Source organism: Canis lupus, chromosome 1 (genome assembly GCF_003254725.2).
Source record: "Canis lupus dingo isolate Sandy chromosome 1, ASM325472v2, whole genome shotgun sequence".
NCBI classification, from domain to species: domain Eukaryota; kingdom Metazoa; phylum Chordata; class Mammalia; order Carnivora; family Canidae; genus Canis; species Canis lupus.
Genome location: NC_064243.1, coordinates 98132687 through 98154693, shown reverse-complemented (window position 1 = coordinate 98154693; position 22007 = coordinate 98132687). Strand labels below are relative to the sequence as shown.

Genomic DNA, 22007 nt, shown 5'->3' with positions numbered 1-22007 from the left:
TAAATTAATTAATTAATTAATTAAAATTTATTTTTTTAAAAAATAAATAAATGTTTGGTAGAACTCACTAGTAAAACCCCATCTTGGCTTGGCATTTCTTTGTGTGAAGTTTTTTGTTTTTTAAAATATTTTATTTATTTATTCATGAGAGACACACAGAGAGGCAGAGAGACAGGCAGAGGGAGAAACAGGCTCCATGCAGAGAGTCTGATGTGGGACTCCATCCCAGGACCCCGGGATCACGCCCTGGGCCAAAGGCAAATGCTCAACCACTGAGCCACCTGTCCCTGTGTGAAGTTTTTTAAATAATTTAATTTCTTTACTTGTAGATCTGTTCAGATTTTTCTATTTCTTCATGAAGGTATTCTTGGTAGTTTGTATCTTTCTAGTAATTTATTTCATCTTACTATAGTTGGATGTGTCTTTTGCAGATATTTTCTCCCAGACTCTGGCTTACCTTCTCATTCTCTTGCTATTGCCTTTTGCAAAGCATAATTTTATAATCAAGTCCAGCTTATTAATTATTTCCTTCCTAGGTCATGTGTTTGGTGTTGTATCTAAAAAGGCATCACTAAAAAAAAAAAAAAAAAAAAAAAAAGAAAAGGCATCACTACACTAGGGATCATCTAGGTTTTCTCCCGAGTTCTCCTCTAGGATATTTGTGGGTTTGCATTTTGCATTTTGCATTTTTTGGTGAGGTCTGCCATCCACTTGAGTTAATTTTTATGAAGAGTGTAAGGTTTGTGTCTAGATTTTTTTTTTTTTTTGTAGTGGTTATCCAGTTGTCCCAACACCATTTGTTGAAGAGACTGTCTTTCCTCCATTCCTTGTGTCAACTTTGCTCCTTTGTCAAAGATCAGTTGACTGTATTTATGTCAGTTTATTTCAGGGCCTTCTGTTCTATGGATCTATATTTTTGTGCTTTGGCTAATTCCAAACTGTCTTGATTACTGTCACTTTATAGTAAGTTTTGAAGTTGGGTAGTGTTAGTCCTCCAGCTTTGTTCTCCCTAAGTATTGTGTTGGCTATTCTAAGTCTTTTGCCTCTCCATATAAACTTTAGAATCATTTTAATGATGTCTATAAAATAACTTATTGTTATTTTGGCCAGGACTGCATTGAATCTATATATTGAGAAGAATTGACATCTTGACAATAGTGAACCTTCCTATCCATGAATATAAATAGCTCTCCATGTATTTAGTTTTTCTTTGATTTTATCAGAGTTTTGTAGTTTTTCTTATGTAGATCTTATATATTTTTTGTTAGATGGATCATTTTAAAATCCATTCTGCTAGTCTTTTACTTGAGTGAGTGGGCATGTGATCCATTTACATTTAATATAATTACTGATAAATTAGAATTTATGCCTGCCATGTTTATATTTGTTTTTTTTATATGTCCTATGTCTTTTGCATTTCTTTATTCCTTGATTCTTGCCTTCTTTTATATTAGATTTTTTAAAAGATTTTATTTATTTGAGAGAGAATGTGTGGCAGGGGGCTGAGAAAGAGCAGAGGGAGAGATGGAGGGAGAGGGAGAGAGAGGATCACAAGCAGATTCTGAGCTGAGCATGAATCTCATGACCCTGAGATCATGACCTGATCCAAAATTAAGTTGGATGCTTAACCTACTGGGCTACATAGGCACCCCATTTATAGTTATTTTTATAATACCTATTTTGTGAACTTTTTATTACTCTGTGTGGATTCTGGTTACCCTTTAGTGTCCTTTATTTTGGCCTCAAGTATAGTATTTCTCATAAGGCAAGTCTTCTATCAACAAATTCTATTTTGTTTTGTTGCGGGTTTTTTTTTTTGGGGGGGGGAGATGGTTTGTTTTTAAACCTGGAGATGTTTTAATTTCTCCTTAATTTTTTTCAGGGAAAGTTTAGCTGGACATGAAATTCTTGGTTAACTATTTCTTTCAATACTTGGAAGATGGTTACCTTCCTCTCTCTTCCATCTTTCTGATGAGATGCAGCCATGTGTTCTATGGGGGGTATACTCTCTGCATGGCATATTCTGAGCTGCAACTTCCTCAACTCTAGCTTAGTGGCTTATTTCTACCTGCTTTCTTTCCTCCAAAAGCTTACTGAGGTAACTAGTCCACAGATAACCTCTTCTTGTTCCTTGCTCTGTCAGATTATTCTTTTTTAAATATCTTTTCACTGAAGTCTTAGAAGGAGAAAGCTAGTTTATAAGCCCTAATCCACCACCTAAACCAGACATTCTGTATATCTTGCTATAGAAGGTCTGATCTAAGCCTTTGAAGAGCCAGGAGCCACATACCTGCTTATGTTTTAAATCACCCAGGCTTGTCACCCAAGTATTTGAAATATGTTTCGCAGAATAGTTTTCTCATAGGGAAATAGTTCAGGAGTTGAAGAGATAGAAAATCACGTTATCTTCATAGTCTAGAAATAAATGGGAATAATCAAGAGAATCACAAGCTGCTTTACCTATTTTAAGCTTTTCATGTTGAACTACCTGAAATAGAGAAAAAAATTGAACAATATGTCATAGGGATATTTAAATGTGAACATAATTATATATCCAAAATATTTATGTACTTATGAAAAGGAATATTCAGTTAATAAACATCTGTTGGTTAATAATCCAAATTATGCTGTCCAAAATGGTGTGGTATTTGTTGCTTGACCAAAAAGTGGTCCTGTGGGGAGTCTTACTTCCTGCTGATAACAACCACATGTCAGTGACCTGATTCCAGGTGATCACTTGGTCCAAACTAAGATTTGGGGAGGAATATTAGTACCCAGGTCTCACCTAGGAATATGAAGCTTTTTCTAGGTCTGGTTGATGATATGGGGCTTCTTAATGCATTTCAGAATTTCATGAAGATTGAGGAACTGTAAAAGGAAGGTTTTATTATCTGACAGCTGAACAGAACCCAGGAGACACACTTTCACAGTAACCTCTATTAATATCTGCTGTTAGATAAATGTAATGGTTTACCTAATGCAGCAGTTCTCAAAGTATTGCTGGAAACCAGGTAGAAATGCAGATTCTCAGCCACACCCAGACCTACTGAGTGGAAATTCTGTGGGTAGGACCCAAAAGTCTGGGTTTTTAAGAAAACCCCTCTGATAGGTGTCAGATCGGTAACTGTTGATATCTTGATGAATTCGAAGTATCTATGGTGGTGACATTAATGTCAGGTGGGTTCAAACCTGTAAGAATGAACCTTGTGTGGCTGTAGGAAAAGGCTAGGGACAATGGAAACCTTGCTTGCAAAAAATCTGCTCCACCTATGGTTAACATTTTACCCATTTGCTTTATCATAATATGTTTTCTGAAGAATCTGAACCAAACAGCATATTTCTTTAAATGATGAAAAAGCAAGGATCCTGCTGTGGTGTTGTTTTTCCCTGATCTGTGATGAGTCTCCTGAGAGCCCAATGACCTTCCCTGAGGTGCATTTAAGGTGTGAGATCACAGAAGTGGGTGAAATTCATAGCAAACTGTAAGACATCCGTATATTCAAGGCAGCCCTTAGTCCTTTCCCTGAGGACTTAGCTTGCTGGAAAAGGCTGGAGGGGTCTCAAGAACAAATAAACATTTTTTTAAATGTTGCCTGCCTGCCCCCAGGGGTGATTTGAGGAGAAAAAGAATTTTATCCAGTTTCATCATTTTTTTTGAGGTGCAGATTCAGAAGTGAGGTTGTTTGTTTTACTTCATGTGGAATCATAAAGAGTGCTTTAATTCCTTAAGGACAAAATACTAGTGTGGTATCAGGAAGCTATGCTTTATAGCATTCGGGCCACTACATCTTCAGTCAGCCCTACATGATAAGGGATGTAAGAAAATGTGTAGTTGGTATTAGGGAAGCCATCCTAAAGCAGATAAAATTTGGGTCAAGGATTGAAAATAAACACCCACCTCTCAAGGAATTAGAAGGAACACAGATCTGTCTGGTTGAAGACCTGCAAGAAGTTAGAGACATAAATGTGATCAGGAAAGCTAAGAGAAATGCCACCCCTTGTGTTTGTACGGTGGTACTGTTGTTTCCTTTCATGGCCTCAGCAATAACCTTGACATGAGGAAAGGCATGATTACGGTTTCCCCTTTACAGATGGAAAGGTTGAGGTTCAGCGAGACTAAATGGTGGTGGTGGTGGCAGCTACCTTTGACTGAGCAGTAATTCGTGTATTCATTCATTCAGTCTTTACTGAGGACCTGCTATGCACTGGGCCCTGTTCTATGCAGTAGTTGACAAAGCAGACAAAACTATATGCCTTCATGGAGCTGAGATTCTATTCTAGTAGAGGAAGACAGTAGGATAAATCAGTAAAGTATGTACCATGTTAGGTGTGTTTTCTTCAAACATCCTGAGGAGAACAATGAAACAGGGAAAGGGAGCTGGTTTAAACTGTGAACAGGGTGGCAAGATGGGTTTTGAAGAGAGGGGTAGCATGACTTGGCTGAAGTTAACAAGGTCACTCTGGCTGCTGTGTTAAGGACAGACTGAATTATTGATAAGGCATGGAATTAGGTCTGTTATATGGGCTTGTAGGTCATCTCGGCAATGACTGCAGGGCAGATGTGAGTCTACGAGATACTAGTAAATGTGCTTAAGATCACAGAGCTGTTAAGTGGCAACAACTCTGTCTAACATGTGTGTGGATTTTATGACTGTGCAGTCAGATCAGCTGTGTTTTTGTTTCTGTTCAGGGGGAGGTGGCCAGAATGTGTAAAGGAGCTTTGTTCTTGATACTTGTCTTTGGCACAGCAGTGAATTAAGATTTGGCTAAAGGATTAGCAAAATGTCTGCACAAAGCAAAACAATTTTGAAAATCTTGCTATGGATAGAGGTCTGAAGTTTTTCTGCAAGCTAAGGAATTATCAGGGTAGCAGAGTTAAAATGCATACAGTAACATTGAAGTTTCTTTTATCCAGTGTGAGGTCTTTGCTGTTGAGAGGCTGTATGTGTGGTGGTGAAGAGCACGAAAAGAGTAAAAGGTGGGGGATCCTTGGGTGGCTCAGCGGTTTAGCGCCTGCCTTTGGCCCAGGGCGTGATCCTGGAGTCCTGGGATCGAGTCCCATGTCGGGCTCCCGTCATGGAGCCTGTTTCTCCCTCTGCCTGTGTCTCTGCCTCTCTCTCTCTCTCTGTCTATCATAAATAAATAAATAAAATCTTTAAAAAAAAAAAAAAAGTAAAAGGTGTGAATTCAGATCCTAGCTCCACTATTTAATAGCCGTGATTTGACTTTTCTTTACGTTTGTTTTCTAATCTGTAATATGGGAATAATGTATGAAACTAAACACATTTTTGCCAGAAGATCCAGCAGTCATGCTCCTTGGTGTTTGCCCATAGGAGCTGAGAACCTATGCACACACAAACACCTACACATGAATGCATACAGCAGCTTCATTCATAACTGCCAGGCCTTAGAAGCAAGTCAGATGTCCTTCAGCAGGTGACTGGATAAATAAAATGTGGTTCATCTAGATAATAGAATATTATCCAGCACTCAGAAGAAATGGACTGCCAGGCGATGAAGACATGTAGAAATCTTAAATGCCTATCACGAAATGAAAGAAGCTAATCTGAAAAGGTGATGTACTGTTTGATTCCAATTATATGACATTCTGGGAAAGGCAAATCTGTGGAGACAGTGAAAGATCAGGAGTTGTTGGGGTAGGACAGAGAAGGGGATGGCTGAATGGAGCACAGAGGATTTTTAGAACAGTGAAAATTCTCTGTGTGATCCTATGATGGCACATATGTGTTCATCTATGTTTATCCAAATCCATAAGATGTCCACCATCAAGAGTGAGCCCTAAAGTAAACTGTGGGCTCTGGGTGATGACGATGAGTCCATGTGGACTCATCGGCTATAATAAATGTGCTATCAGACCAGAGTTTTGATAGGGAGGCTGTGCGTGTGGGATTGGAACAAGGTGTACAGAGGAACTCCTTGTACCTTCCATTTGGTTTTGCTATGAACCTAAAACTGCTCTAAAATACACAGTATTTTTTTTTTTATTGAACTAATAGTAGTAATCCCCAAATGGCGTTGTGGTGAGGATTATGAGTTAAGACAAATAAGGGTCTTGGAACAATGACTGGCATGGACCAAGCTTATGTGTTTTATTTGTGAACATAAAAGTATATAACTTCTGTAAGTTCACTCCCATACTTGGAGATCCCTATTTTTGCCTGTACAAACTTAAATTTTTCAACCTCAAATTCTTCTACCATGATTGCCATATAGGAAGTAATCCTGCTGACACATGTCTTTAATGTGGGCAGAGGGCCTCTTGCAGCAGGAGAGGTAGAGTGCAGGTTGACTCCTCACCAGAGGTCCCACCTCGGGTATCTTGAGGCATCCCTGATGGCCCTGATGCCAGTGGAGCACAAGTGCTCTGCAAGTCTGGGGAGGATTATGCTGCACTTCTGACCTCCCAGCATTTCTTCTTCTTCTTTTTTTTTTAATATGATTTTATTTATTTATTTATTCATGAGAGACAGAGGCAGAAACACAGGCAGAGGGAGAAGCAGGCTTCCTGCAGGGGAGCCCAATGTGGGACTCGATCCCAGGCCCCGGGGATCATGACCTGAGCCGAAGGCAGATGCTTAACCACGGAGCCACCCAGGCATCCCTTACCCCCTGCACTTTTAACACAGTCCCCACACATTCTCCCCTAAAGTACACCTGCAGGCTTTTTGTCGGGAAGATGGAAGAGAAAACGATGACCTCAGAACTTGAATCACCATAGAGCCCGTCTTTTGTGTGAAATGACCTTTATGAAGGAGAACATTCTTTATGTCAAACTCTTACTTTGTGACGACTCTTCTTAATGGTATGAGTGATCATCCATTGCTGTTCTGAGTTTTAAGTATTAGGTACTAATTAGTGAGCCTGTGATTAATCCTAAATGTTGAGTCATTTTGAAGAACTTCTTGGGATGAAAGCAAATTGTAGGATAGAGAGAGCAAAATATCTGTCATTAGCAGCAGGAAATGAAATTAAATAAGATGATTGTACAGTGAAATGACAGGATTGCTGTTCCAACCCTCTTTCTCCTGACTCTGCAACCAGGACTCATGAAATGAATTCAGTTGTGAATGAAGTTAATGTTTTATAAATCTTCTTGAGAAAGTCAGCCATTACTAACTGCCAGCAAGACTGTTTTATAGATAATGAAGGGAATACTTAATGAAGTCTCATACTCTGATACTGGTTTGCAAATTAAAATAACAGTACTATATTGGATAACTGTATGCCAGAAATTATGCTAGAAAAGCACAGACTCAAACAATCGTTCTTTATCCCCACAACAAGCTAAGAAAGATATAATAATTCTCATTTGCAGAAGAGAAAATTGAAGCTTAAAATGGTTTGTATAGCTGGCAATGAACAGAGTCAAAGTTTAAACACAGAACTTCTGGCTGAGTTTAACCTCATCGGGCTGGATGTGACTGGGCAGCAGTTATATCCAGTGGGCTATATATGTCAGTGTCTTCAGGCAGAGTTCCCGTGACTTCCAGTTATTCAGAGAGATCCAGGGAGGGGATTCTGCTTCCAACCACAGTGAAATTACAGAGACCAGCGTTACCCTTCTGCCTTAGACAACTGGAAAACCAGACAAAGTATATAAAAATGGGTTTGGGACTGTAGAAAGCAGGCAGCTCGGGACGATAATCTCTGAGACAAGAGAAGAGACACGGGTAGCCTGAGATGGCACTGGCTCCTTCCCTGGAAGCAGTTTCCAGCTGCCGCATGGGAGGAAGAACGTCCTCGGGGATGCACCAAGAGCCAGAGTGGCTAGAGTTTGTGATGACGGGAGCAGCACAGAGAGGGCGGTGGCCGCGTGCAGAGGGCCTGCCGGTCTCTGCTGGTCCCGGTGTTTACGTGAATACTGATTCATGCACACTACCCAAGGCTGGGGACAGACGCAGGAAGGAGTGGACAGTACAACTGCCAGGGCTCTCAAGGGCTGGAAGCGGATCGTGTGCCCACCAGCCAGAGAGGAAAGGCCTCGCGACGCCCAGAGGAGCAGGTGGAAGCCTCAGAGAGATGTCACTTAAACCATGAGACTGATCTAGCCTGGAATGAAGGCTGCCCTACAGCTGCCCTACTGGTTCCAAAGAATTAATCTAATGAGACAAGGAAGAGAAGTGAGTGGTTGAGGTCGTTGGGTAATTAATTGGGGTTTTCTGGAGGAAGCTGGAAGGTGAAGCCGACAGCAGGACCAGTGTTTGGGCAAAGAGGGGGCTGTTCACTTTGTCAGGCAGTGGAACTGGGGCTGCTAGACTTTGTAGATCAGAGCAGGTGATGAGCGGCTGCAAGGAGAAGGAAGAGGAGCCTGTGTGGATGGTTTTGATTATCTGTTTTAACTCTCAGACTGAAAGGTCTGGAAATACTCCGTTTCCCGTTTCCCAAACTGATGTTTATTACATATCTCGGATCTTTGAAGGTTTATAGTTTACTCTAAGCATATACAGTAACTCTCAGGTAATTAGACCATTCAAGAATACTTTCCTTTTTTCCACTGGTTTTTCTAGGTTAAAAGAATTACTTTTTCATAAAAAGCATGTATTCGTGTTGTTTGACATATATTTAAGCCACACATAGATTATTAACAAATAGAGCTTTTATTTTACTTTTTTTAATTTTACTATTTTTAAGATGACTTTTATAGTCACATTTGGATACATATGATATTGTTTGAAGTTGGGTCATCTTTAATTTTGTAGATTAACTATATGTTTTAGCAATACTGTCAGCCTGCAACAAAGGGATAGCATTTATCTATTATCTATTATTAAATTGAGATTTACATGCTGCATTAGAGAAACTTTTCTTATTTTGGTAGGAAAGTTAAAGTTAAAGGAAAAATCTCACAGGTTGGACAACATGAAACAGTAGTACTGCTAGGCAAAATACACCAAGAACATATATATGATAAACTAATTCTTAAAAGTGTGATTTTTAAAATTACGTTCTTAAAAAAGATTTTATCTATTTATTTGGGAGAGAGAGCATGTCTGGCAGGTGGGCAGGGAGAGGAAGGGGGGAAGCAGACTTCCCGCTGAGCAGGGAGCCGGACATGGGGCTCAATCCCATGACCCCAGGATCATAACCTGAACTAAAGGCAGATGCTTCACCGACTATGCCGTTTTAAGTTTTAAGCTTTAATTCCAGTAGTTAACACACAGTGTTATATTAGTTTCAGGTGTACAATATAGTGATTCAACACTTCATACATCACTCCGTGCTCATCACGACAGGTGCACTCCTTCCTCCCATTACCTGTCCTCCCCATCCCTCACCTACCTCCCCTCTCCTAACCATCAGTGTGTTCTCTGTAGGTAAGAGTGTGTTTTTTGGTTTCTCTCTCTCTCTTCCTGTGCTCTTTGTTTGGTTTTTTAATTTCCACACAAGATTTCATTCTTTTTTAATGGCTTAGTAATACTCCATTATGTGTGTGTGCACACACATGCCACATCTTTATCCATTCATCAGTCAATGGACGCTTGGGCTGCTTCCATATCTTGGCTATCGTAAATGCTATAGTGGATATAGGGGTGCATGTATCCCTTTGAATTCATGCTTTTAAGGGGAGGAAGCAAACACCCAGTAGTATGATTAATGGATCATAGGTTCTATTTTTAACTTTTTGAGGAAACTCTATACTGTTTTCCAGAGCAACTGCACTAGTTTGCGTTTTTGCGTTTCTACCAGTAGTGCACAAGGGATTCTTTTTTTTCTCTACATCCTTGCCAACACTGGTTTCTTGTCTTTTTTTATTTTAGCCATTCGGACAGGTGTGAGGTCATATCTTACTGTGGTTTTGATTTATATTTCCCTGATGATGAGTGCTGTTGAGCATCTTTTTATGTATCTGTCGTGTCTGTGTCTGTTGTGCCATTTGTCTGGATGTCTTCTTTGAAAAAAATGTCTATTCATGACTTCTGCCCATTTTATAACTGGATTATTTGTTTTCTGAGTATTGAATTTTATAAGTTCCTTATATATTTTTATACTAACCCTTTATCAGATATGTCATTTGCAAATATCTTCTCTCGTTCAGTACAGACTGTCTTTTAGTTTTGTTGATTGTTTCCGTATTTTGATGTGGTCCCGTTGGTTTATTTTTGCTATTATTTCCTTTGCCTCAGGAGACATATCTAGAAAAACGTTGCCACAGCTGATGTCAGAAACATTATTGCCTGTGCTCCCTTCTAGGACTTTATGGCTTCAGGTCTCACATTTAGGTCCTTGATCCATTTTGCATTTATTTTTGTCTATGGTGTAAGAAAGTGATCCAGTTTGATTCTTTTGCATGTAACTGTCCCACTTCCCCAACACCATTTTTTAAAAATTTTTTATTTTATTTTATTTATGATAGGCACACAGTGAGAGAGAGAGGCAGAGACATAGGCAGAGGGAGAAGCAGGCTCCATGCACCGGGAGCCCGATGTGGGATTCGATCCCGGGTCTCCAGGATCGCGCCCTGGGCCAAAGGCAGGCGCTAAACCGCTGCGCCACCCAGGGATCCCCCCAACACCATTTATTGAAGAGAATATATCTTTCCCATTGGGTATTCTAACCTGCTTTGTTGAAGATTAATTGACCACATAATTGTGGGGTTTTTTTCATGGGCTTTCTATTCTGTTCCATTGATCTGTGTGTCTGTTTTTATGTCAGCACTGTATTGTTTTGATTACTACAGCTTTGTAATATAACTTGAAGTCTGGAATTGTGATACTACTAGTTTTGTTTATTCTTTTTCAAGATTGCTTTGGCTATTTGGGGTCTTCCATGGTTCCATAATAATTTTAGGATTGTTCTAGTTTCATGAAAAATGCTGTTGGCATTTTGTTAGGGATTGCATTAAATCTGGAGATGGCTCTAAGTAGTATAGACATTTTAACAATATTTGTTCTGCCAAGTCATGAGCATTAAATGTCTTCCATTTCTTTGTGTTGTCTTCAGTTCTTTTCACCAGTGTTTTGTAGTTTTCAGAGTACAAATCTTTCACATCCTTGGTTATGTTTATTCTTAGGGGTTTTATTACTTTTGGTACATTTACAAATGAAACTGTTTTCTTAATTTATCTTTCTACCACTTCATTATTGTTGTATAAAAACACAACAGCTGTCTGTGCATTGATTTTTATATCCTGCAACTTTGCTGAAGTTAATCAGTTTTAGTAGTTTTTTGGTGGAGTCTATCAGGTTTTCTACTACAGTATCACATCATCTGCCAATAGAATTTTACTTCTTTCTTACTAATCTGGATGCCTTTTATTTCTTTTTGTTGTCTGATTGGTGTGGGTAGGACTTCCAGTACTATGTTGAATAAAAGTGGTGAGAGTAGACATCCTTGTCTTCTAAACTTAATCCAACCTCTTCCCTTAGGGGAAGAGCTCTCAGTTTTTCCCCATTGAGGATGATTAGCTGTGGGTTTTTCATATATGGCCTTTATTATGTTGAAGCATGTTCTTTTAACCCTACTTCCTTAAGGGTTTTTATCATGAATGGTTGTTGTGCTTTGTAAGTGCTTTTTTCTACATCTATTGAAATGACCATGTGGTTCTTATCCTTTCTCTTATTGATGTGATGTATCACATTGATTCATTTATGAATGTTGAACTACTCTTGCATCCCAAGAATAAATCCCACTTGACTGTGATGAATGATTTTTTAAATACATTGTTAGATTTGGTTTGCTAGTATTTTGTTGAGGATTTTTGCATCCGTGTTAATCAGAGATATTGGCCTGTAGTTCCCCATTTTAGTGGTGTCTTGATCTGGTTTTGGTATCGGGGTAATGCTGACCTCGTAGAATGAATTTGGAAGTTTTCCTTTCTCTTCTATTTTTTGGAATGGTTTGAGAAGAATAGGGATTAACTCTTCTTTAAATGTTTGGTAGAATTTGCCTGTGAAGTCATCAGGTCCTGGGCTTTTGCTTATGGGAATTTGTTGATTACTGATTCAGTTTCATTGCTGGTAATCAGTCTGTTCAAATTTTCTATTTCTTCCTGCTTCAATTTTGGTAGTTTATATGTTTCTAGGAATTTGTCTGCTTCTTCTAGGTTATCCAATTTCTTGGCATATAATTTTTCATAGTAGTCTCTTAAATTGTTTGTATTCCTGTGTTTTTGGTTATTTCTCCTCCTTGATTAGTGATTTTATTTGAGTCCCCTCTCTGTTTTTTTTTTTTTTTTTTTTTTTTTTTATGAGTCTGGCTAGAGGTTTATCAATTTTGTTGATCTTTTCAGAGAATCACCTCCTGGTTTCATTGATCTGTTCTATTGGTTTCTTTAGTTTCTATATCATTTATTTCCTGCTTGAATATTTTTTTAAAGATTTACTTATTTGAGAGAGTGTGTGTGTGCATGTGTGCTAGTGGGGGGAGGGGCAGAGAGAGGGGAAGAGAATCCTCAAGCGGACTCTACACTGAACATGGAGCCCAACTTGGGGCTCAATCCCAGGACCCCGAGATCATGACCCAAGTCAAAATCAAGAGGTGGATGACCAGCTGACTGAACCATCCAGGAGCCCCATTTCTGCTCTATTCTTGATGATTTCAGCTGCCTTCTACTGGTTTGGGCTTTGCTTGTTCTTTTTCTAGCTCATTCAGGTTATTATTTTTTTTAAGATTTTATTTATTTATTCATGAAAGACACAGAGAGAGGCAGAGACAGAAGCAGGCTCCATGCAGGGAGCCTGATATGGGACTCAATCCCAGGACTCCAAGATCACACCATGGGCCAAAGGTAGGCGCAACCGCTGAGCCACCCAGGGATTCCCCACAGTCAGGTTATTTTATTAGAGATGTTTCCTGCTTCTTGAGAGAGGTCAGTTATTGCTGTAAACTTCCTCTTAGAACCACTTTGGCTGCATCCCAAAGATTCTGGACCCTTGTGTTTGAATTTTTTTTTAATTTTTAAGTTTTATTTAAATTCAATTAATTAACATATAGTATATTATTAGTTTCAGAGGTACAGTTCAGTGATTCATCAGTTGCATATAACCCCCTCATTATATCACGTGCCCTCCTTAATGTCATCACCTAGTTACCCCGTCCTCCACCCACCTCCCCTCCAGCAATCCTCAGTGTGAGAGGGTTCCCCTTTCTCCACATCCTCACCAACATCTGTTGTTTCCTGACTGTTGAGTTTACCCATTCTCACAGGTGTGAGATGGTATCTCATTATGATTTTGATTTGTATTCCCTGATGACGAGTGATACAGAGCATTTTCTCATGTGCTTGTTGACCATATGTAGGTTGTTTTTGGAGAAATGTCTGTTCATGTCTTCTCATTTCATGACTGGATTTTTTTTTTTTTGTTTTGGGGGTGTTAAGCTTGATACATTCTTTATAGATTTTGGATACTAGCCCTTTATCTGATAAGACATTTGCAAATATCTTCAACCATTCTATAGGTTGTCTTTTAGTTTTGTTGACTATTTCCTTTGCTGTACAAAAGCTTTATATCTTGATGAAGTCCCAATAGTTCATTTTTGCTTTTGTTTCCCTTGTGTTGGAGATGTATCTTGCAAATTTGCTACAGCTGATGTCCAAGAAGGTGCTGCCTGTGTTTGATGGATTTTGATGGATTTCTGTTTCATATTCAGATCTTTCATCTATTTTGAGTCTATTTTTTTAAAGATTTATTTATTTATGATAGACATAGAGAGAGGCAGAGACCCAGGAGGAGGGAGAAGCAGGCTCCATGCTGGGAGCCCGACACGGGACTCGATCCCGGGACCCCAGGGTCGTGCCCTGGGCCAAAGGCAGGCGCTAAACCGCTGAGCCACCCAGGGATCCGTTGAGTCTATTTTTGTGTATAGTGTAAGAAAATGGTCCAGTTTCATTCTTCTGTGTGTGGCTTGGACCCTTGTGTTTTCATTTTAATTTGTCTCCATTTCTTATTTCTTTGATTTCTTGGCTCACCCATTGGTGTATGATTTTTTTTAATGAAGAATTGATATTCTTAATATAGAAAAACATCTTGTAAGTCCATAAGAAAGGGGCAAATGTCCCAGTAGGGAACAGGGCTAATAAGCTCTGAAGCAGGCAGTTTAAAATTCATTTTTTCATTTAAGTATAGTTATATTTATTTCAGGTATATAACATAGTGATTCTATATTTATACATTACAAAATAATCACCATAATAAATCTAGGTACCGTCTGTCACCATACAAAGTTATTACAATATTATTAAATTTTCAGGTTTTCCCCATTGAGTCTCATGTTAGCAGTGGGTTTGTGTCTATAATGTCCATATCTCGTAGCATGGCACTGTCCAGTGGAATATAGTGTGAGCCTTGTAGTCAATTTTAGATTTTCTAACAGCAACATTAAGGATAAAAAGAATCAGAGAAAATTAATTTTGATAATATATTTTATTTAACCCAGTATATCAAAAATATTTCAATGTAGAATCAAGGTAAAAAAATTGTAGTGAACTATTTTAGTCTATTTTGTGCTAGACACAAAATCTTGTATTTGACATTTGACACCTACAGCACATCTCGAGTCTGTACTAGTCACATTTCAGGTGCTGGGGAGACATTTAGCTAATGGCTATTATAGGCAGCAGGAGTCTGGCACTTGATAGGTGATTCATAAATGAACATGCCATAGGTAAATTCGCAAAAACTAATCCTTTTTTTTTTCCCTTTTCCCTCGACAGACTACCATGCCTGCGGGCATCTTGCCTGAAAATGAAGAACCATGTTCCACTTTGGTGAATAACGGTGCATATGCTGCAAACATGAAGGGTAAGAGTGCTTTGATATATTTGTTGCCTCTTTGTACAAAGTGGCCTTAATAAAACAGTGTGAGCAGACATGACACACAGCTCGAGGCATCATACTGGGATCCTGAGTGCAGCTGCTGCTTATGGCTTTTGTTTATTTCTGCCTCACTGTTTTGACCTATTAAAATTCATTTTCAAAATCCTGAATAACAGGTCTTTTGAGAAGACATGTTGAAAACAACGTTTATCTCCTGTGTTATCCTCTCAGACTGAAATTATCTGCTCCTCTCATCAAACGCCTCCTTGTGAGTCAAGCTTTCCTTTCTTTCTTCTCTCCTTCCTCCAAGTGTCACTTAGAGGCACGTTGAGGAGCACGGAGCCCCAGGTCCCCCAGTCTTTCTCTCCTCTGTGCCATCCCTCAGTTTGGATCTTTTCCACGGCAGCCCTGGAAAGGAAGGGCGCCATGACTGCACCTCTCGCTGCCACACCGGCCCTCAGGCTGTCCCACCGTCGCAGGTGCTAAGCCAGGGGCACACCCCGACTTCCTGCCACATTGGCACCACCAGTGGGGCCACCACCACCAGCACTGAGCCAGATGTTGAGTCATTTTTCTTGGCAGTGCCCTTTGCGTGATTTTCTTGTGGCCTGCTGTCGGTTCGCATTGTTCACAGTAGTGCTCCTGCTCAGGGAGCTCTGAAGGACTGTCCCCTAGGGTGGATCAGGTGATGTAAGGAGGAGTAAAGGAGGAAGGGTGCCTCCAGGTACTGGACTTCTTTGTCCGCTGGGAGCATCTGGCTCTCCGTGATTGTAGCAATCCAACCAGCCACCAGGGGGAGCCGTCTCTCTCCAGGAAACTAAGAGTGTCCTTCCTGAGACCCGGCAATTGGAAGTCCTCCCAACCATCCTTCATGAGTCGGTGCGGGCAGCGCTCCACCATCCCTGTGCACCTGCTTCCTGGCCCAGTGGTCTTTTCCTCTTTTCCCTGTCCCAGCCCTGGAGTCACCCAGGGAGCTCTGGTCCCTTTCAGTGGAGAATCATGTCCAGGAACCATGATGTGCTCACTACTGCAAGGGCAGAGCTAGGATGAATGTGTTAATAAGTGTGCACAGTGAGAATCCACAGAAAACTTGTGACTCCCCAAGGACTTGAACCCTGCCAGCTGCCTGTTGACCGGGAGCCTTATCCATAACCATTGATTGACACAGCTTTCGTGTGTTACATACTGTAATTGTACAATAAAGCAACGTAGAGAAAACACATTCACCATACTGTGCTGTATTTACCAAAGGCACATGCAGTTCACATGCATGCCATTCAGGGGTCACCTGCCGGCGCCTCCTTGTGTTGGGCCCAACTTCTGCTACGTGACCCTCCCCCTGAGGCCTGCCTCATGGCTGTGTTTGATTATGTATACACTTTTAATTAACTGAGGTAACTGTACCATCACACGCAACTGCCAGTTGCAAACAGAAAGACCCTTGAGGCAGTTTCCACCACTGGTAACGTCTTGCAGATGCAGCGTGATATCGCAGCCAGGATGTTGACGTAGTTACAGTCACCATACAGGACAGCACCAGGGCGCCTGGACGTTCGGTCGGTTGGGTGTCTGCCTCTTGGTCTCGGCTCAGGTCGTGATCTCAGGATTGTGCTCCACACTGGGTGTGGAGCCTGCTTGAGATTCCCTCTCCTGCTCTCTCTCCCTTACCCCATGCTCAGGCGTGCTCACTTTCTCTCTTTAAAAAAAAGGATACGGGACCACGCTGTCACTACAGGGATCCTCTTGTTGCCCTTCTGTATCCAGACCCACTTCCACCCATGATCTGGCCCCTCACAAGAACTGATCTGTCCCCATTTCCCCATAAATGAAGTCATACAGCACAGGACCTTTAAACATGGCTCTTCTTACCTGGCCTTGTTCCCTTGGTTTGTGTGTCTCTCCGGTGTGCTTGTTAATGCTGAATGGCACTCACCAGCAGGGCTGTGCCATGGGGTCGACCCATCCACTTCTGAAGGGTGGCCTGGTTGTTGCAGTCCGGGGCAATCTTGGACAGAGCTGCTAGAAACGCACACATGCGGGTTGACACGTGAGCAGGAGTTTCTGTCACTCTGGGAGAATTGGTTAGGAGGGCGACCCCTGGGTCGTGCATGCTGCAGGGGCATGTTTAGTTTTCTCTGAAACTGCCAAGGGATTATCCAAAATGTATGTGTCAGGGATCCCTGGGTGGCGCAGCGGTTTGGCGCCTGCCTTTGGCCCAGGGCGTGATCCTGGAGACCCGGGATCGAATCCCACATCGGGCTCCCGGTGCATGGAGCCTGCTTCTCCTTCTGCCTATGTCTCTCTCTCTCTCTCTCTGTGTGTGACTATCATAAATAAATAAAAAATTAAAACAAACAAACAAACAAACAAAAAAAACACAAAATGTATGTGTCATTTTACGTCTCCCAGCAGTGGATAAGTGGTCAGGTCCCCCTGCAGCCTCATGGGGTGAGGGGCTGTCACTGTTACCTTCCCGTCCCTGCAGGTGTGTGGTGGTGTCTCATCCTGGTTGCTGGCCTCACTCACTAGGCCCAGGAGGTTCTGGGAGATTCCCTGGGATTTTCTGTATAAATAATCACATCTGCAGATAAGGGGCATTTTCTTTCTTTTCTTTACAGTCTCTGTGCCATTCTCTCCTTTCCTCATTGTGGCGGGCTGATACTTCAGAGCAGAGAGGGCATTAGGAGGGCAGACAGCCTTGCCTTCCCGCTGACCCTGGAGAAGATTTTGCGGGCGCTCTGGAGCAAGGGTAACCCAGTGCCCTCCACTGTGAAATTACTCAGATCTTTTGTCACGGATGTTGTTGGAATTTGTCGTGTGCTTTTTCTGTGTCCATTGATAGAATCATGTCTTCTCTAGCTCATTGATGCGGTGGATTATATTGGTTTTTGATGTCTAACTGTCCTTCCCATACCTGCAATACATCCCATTTGGCAGTGCCGTACAGTCATTCATGCATCGCTCGGCTTGGTTTGCTGACACTTTGTTCAAGATTTTGTCTTAAGTTCTGGGGAGACACTGGACTGTCATTCCCTTTTTTTGTACTATCCCTGTCTGCTTAGGTAAAAGAGTAATCCTAGCTTCATAAAAGGGGTTGGAAATGTTCCTTCCTCATCTGTTTTCTGGAAGATATTTTGAAAACCAGTTTTAATTCTTCTTTAAACATTTGGTAGCATTTTCCAGTGTCTTAGCAGGAGGCTTCAGCCCCCGGAGGCTGCAGATTTTGGGCTCATCATAGCTTATTTTCAAGTCACACCTGTGGCCTTTCTGCCCCTCAAGATGCTGAGGTGCCCAGACAGGTTAGAATAAATGCACACAAGAATCTTCAAATCAGGACTTCTGTGCTGGTCCTGGAACTAGCGATCAGGGTCCCACACTGGGAAGGTAGACTGCCACGCTGGGGAGAGGGTGGGCGAGGACAAGTGATTAGTCCATAGACGGGGTGGTCCCGGCACAGAGACAGACGTAAACCAGTGACTGAAATAGAGATCCCAGGGAGACCCCTCACGTAGGTGGTCAGATGCCATCTGCCAAGGGCGACGAGACTGTCACCAGTTGGTGGTGGACAACCTGGGTGTACATGTGTAGGGGAATGACACTGGGCCCTTACCGTGTACCATGCACAAAAGTTAACTCAAAATAGCTCAAAATCCTAAATGTAAGAGCTGAAGGTATAAAACTCTTAGAGCATTTCCAGGGGAAAAGCTGCAGAACCCTGGATTTGGCAGTGATTTCGTGGCTGTGACACCAACAGTACAGGCAACAAAAGAAACAGTAGATAAATCAGACTTCATCAAAATTTAAAACTTTCCTTCACAAATGATGCCATCAGCAGAAAGGAAAGTCTGTCTGTGAATGGGAGAGACTGCTTGCAGATCACACATCCCTCTCATTCGGACCAGTCTCCAGAAGGTGTAGAGAATCCTAGATCTCAACAAGCAAACATGAGCGAGCGGATTCAGAAACAGGTGCAATAGATGTGTCTCTGAAAGGACACACAGAGGCCCCACATGTGCAGGAGACGTTCACTGTACCCATTACAGACATGCAGGTGAAAACCACACTGAGGTACCACTGTGTGTCCAGTTGGATGGCTGTTAGCCAGCACGAGGACCGGAAATGACTGGTGTCAGTGACTTGTGGAGAAACCGGCGCCCTCATCTTCCTGCTGGTGTGGGTGGTGCAGCCACCATGGACATCTGCCTGGGCATTTCTCAAGAAATTTAAAAAGCAGTTAGGATGTGATCCAGCAGTTCTGCTTCTGGCTGTAAGCAGAGAACAGAAAGCAGACTCGGCAGGTGTCTGTGCACCCACATTCCTGGAGACGATCGCAGTAGCCCAAAGCGGGAAACACCCCACAGAGTGTGGGTGGACCCTGAGGACACTACACTGAGCGACAGCAGCCAGACATGCAAGGACGGACACTGTGCAACCCCTCATCTGCAGGAGACCCGGAGTGCTCACATTCTAGGGACAGAGGGGTGGGTGCCAGGCGCTGGGGTGGGGGAGATGAGGAATTAGTGTTTAATGGGGATAGATGGCGGGATGGTCACACATGCAGATGGATGTCCTTAACGCCAGTGTAGGTAGTGTGCCCTTCAAAAGGGCTACAGTGGCCTACCTTGTGTTATATATATTTTACCGCAATTAACAAAGGGAGGTTGGGATCCCTGGGTGGCGCAGCGGTTTAGCGCCTGCCTTTGGCCCAGGGCGCGATCCTGGAGATCCGGGATCGAATCCCACGTCAGGCTCCCGGTGCATGGAGCCTGCTTCTCCCTCTGCCTGTGTCTCTGCCTCTCTCTCTCTCACTGTGTGCCTATCATGAATAAATAAAAATTAAAAAAAAAATCATTAAAAAAAAAACAAAGGGAGGTTGGAAGGCACTTTCTCTTCCTCTTCTTTTCCCTTCTCTTCCTGAATACGTTGGTCCAAAGCCATTGACGGGGCCACAAAAAGTAGCCGCACACACCAGAGGGCGGGTGAGGCTGCAGTGCTGGAGACCAGGCGAGGGGCGGCCCCAGCCATGACACCCACACAGGGGGCCCCACTTGGGCATTAGGGCCTCGGGTCAGGTTGGGAGGGTACCTGTCCGCCCGGAGGGCCTGCATGCTGATGGCTAGGAGCACACCCAGCGCCCGGACTCGTGTCCTAAGCACCACTGCTCAGCCGTGAGCACCCGGGCTACTTGGGTCTCATCATGAGGAAACAGATCGTCTGCTAAATAATGGGTGTGTTCCCTGCACAAGTCAGGGAAAGACTGGAGCTTGCCCTGGAGCAAATCGGTGAGATGTGGGCCAACGTGTGGTTCTGACATGCTGTGGGCTGATTTGCCGCAAGGAGCATGAGATCTGGGGACAGAGGCACCTGGTCCTGTGTCTGTCGTAACCTTCTGGCTTGGGGGAATCTACAGGATGTCTTGTTTATGGGAAACATATGCTAAATTATTTGGGGTACTAGGGCAGTGTATCAGCAGCTTATTCTCAGATGGTTCAAGAAAAAAAATACTTTATTATCGCTTTCTGTAAGTTTGAGATTGCTTCAAAATGAAATGTAAAGTCTTCTCCAAAAAATTTTTAACATCAAACTGAATTGTCCAGTTGTGGTGTGTGCTGCTGAGCAGCCTACTGAGACCACAGCCGTCCGGCACCATCGGAGACCTTAGCTAGAGCAGAATTCAGTGGCTGGTGGAGGCAGAGGCCAGAACGATAGGTGGGACAGGCGACCTGCATGTGAAGTTTTGCCAAGAAGGGGAATGGAGGGCCTTCTGACACAGGGGCCTGTGGTGAGGGGTCTGGAAACAGTGATGTATGCAGGAACGCTGGGACAATTAAGAAACCGCGGCCCTTGGAGGGGATGACCTGGAGAAGTTCTGCTTCAGATACTTGAAGATCTTAAAAAAAAAAAAAAAAAAGATACTTGAAGATCTTGCAAAGTCAAAGAGATGCTTTGTTTTAATTTTTGGAGGAAAGAAGTAGAGTCCCTGTTCACGCTTTGGGCCGTCCAGCCACTGAGAGTTTGGTAGCTGTGCCTCCCACCACAAAGCACGGCAAGCAGAAGCTGCTCCCGGATGTGAGTGCTCTGGTGGCTTCCAGCTGAGGACATGTGGTTGTCCAGCTCCCACTGTGCCCTCGGCCCACGGTCACATGGCTTTGTTCTCAGCCCCTTCTGAGATCTTGAGTATAAGAGAAAATGACTGGAGCCTGGGGTTCCGCTCTGACCACCAGGTGTGCGGAGTGAAGAGGAATCACAGAGGGTCTCCCCGTCGCTTCCTGTGTGCACCCCTGGGGTAGACGGCCCGCGTTTGTAGTGACCAGGGACTCCCGCAGCCCTTTAGCACTGTCGTGTGTCGGGGAAGGCCTGTTGCCCACCTGCAGTCAGGTTGAGGGCCACAAAGGTATAACGGTGTGGAGCCTGGAGCCCAGTGCTCACGTTCCCAATGCCCTGGTGGCAGCAGAGGCATGGACTATATAGGATGGGCCCTGGGGAGTACCCCGTGTCTTGTGTTCCTGCTTTCTCCTGGAGCCTGGTCTCTTTAGAGACAGCATGTGTGGAGGTAAGCAGAAGAAGAATGGTAGCATGGCAGCGCCCCTGAGTCCACGGCCCTGGGATGCAGACGTTTGCCTTCCTCCGTCCTTAGAAGAACACGTCAGAGGAGCAAAAACATGAGATCTTAGCAGGGGGTGGGACAACTGCACTCATGTGGATTCTAGTGGCCTGCAAATAAATGACAGTGATGTTCTCTCCATGGCTGCCAGGAGGACACTCTACCTTTTAAGTGTCTGCGGACAGCTTGGCCCTTCACAAAACCACTCAGAAACATCCCATTTTATTAGTCATGACATCACACGGCTCCTGTATCTAGAGAGAGCCTCTGTTGGTTTTCCTGCTGGTAATTTACATATTAAAATGTTACCTCTGAGAGTTGGAACAGTTCATCACTGACAATCTGTGATTCATCCCAACGTAAAATTTTTGGTGGATTTTTAGGTTGTTAGATGACTTTATGCCATTTAGCATAAATAAAAACTGGCTTTCAAAGATGGGTTTGGCTGCAGTTTAGGCATTTTGCCAACAAATAGCGTGGAGCTGGAGATGGTGGGTGACAGTCCTGCTGTGTGGGGAAGGAGCACCCACGGGGGGACAGAGCCCCTCTTGAGCAGCAGATGTGGCCCCCACACCCTCAGAAATCGAGGGATGGTGCAGACTCGTGTTTGCCTTTGGCTCCGCTTC

The 22007-nt window shown here is 43.0% G+C and overlaps 1 protein-coding gene across 2 annotated transcripts in view; it reads left to right on the top strand.

Annotated features, from left to right (window-relative positions):
* Nucleotides 1-22007, top strand: part of PTPDC1 (protein tyrosine phosphatase domain containing 1) — a 59592-nt gene that overhangs the window by 19955 nt on the left and 17630 nt on the right. For both annotated transcript variants that reach the window (XM_025423634.3, XM_035701469.2), the window contains exon 2: nt 14675-14762. In XM_025423634.3, the coding sequence (XP_025279419.1) occupies nt 14681-14762 (82 nt within the window). In that variant the 5' untranslated portion in view covers nt 14675-14680. The remainder of the gene's footprint in view (nt 1-14674; nt 14763-22007) is intronic.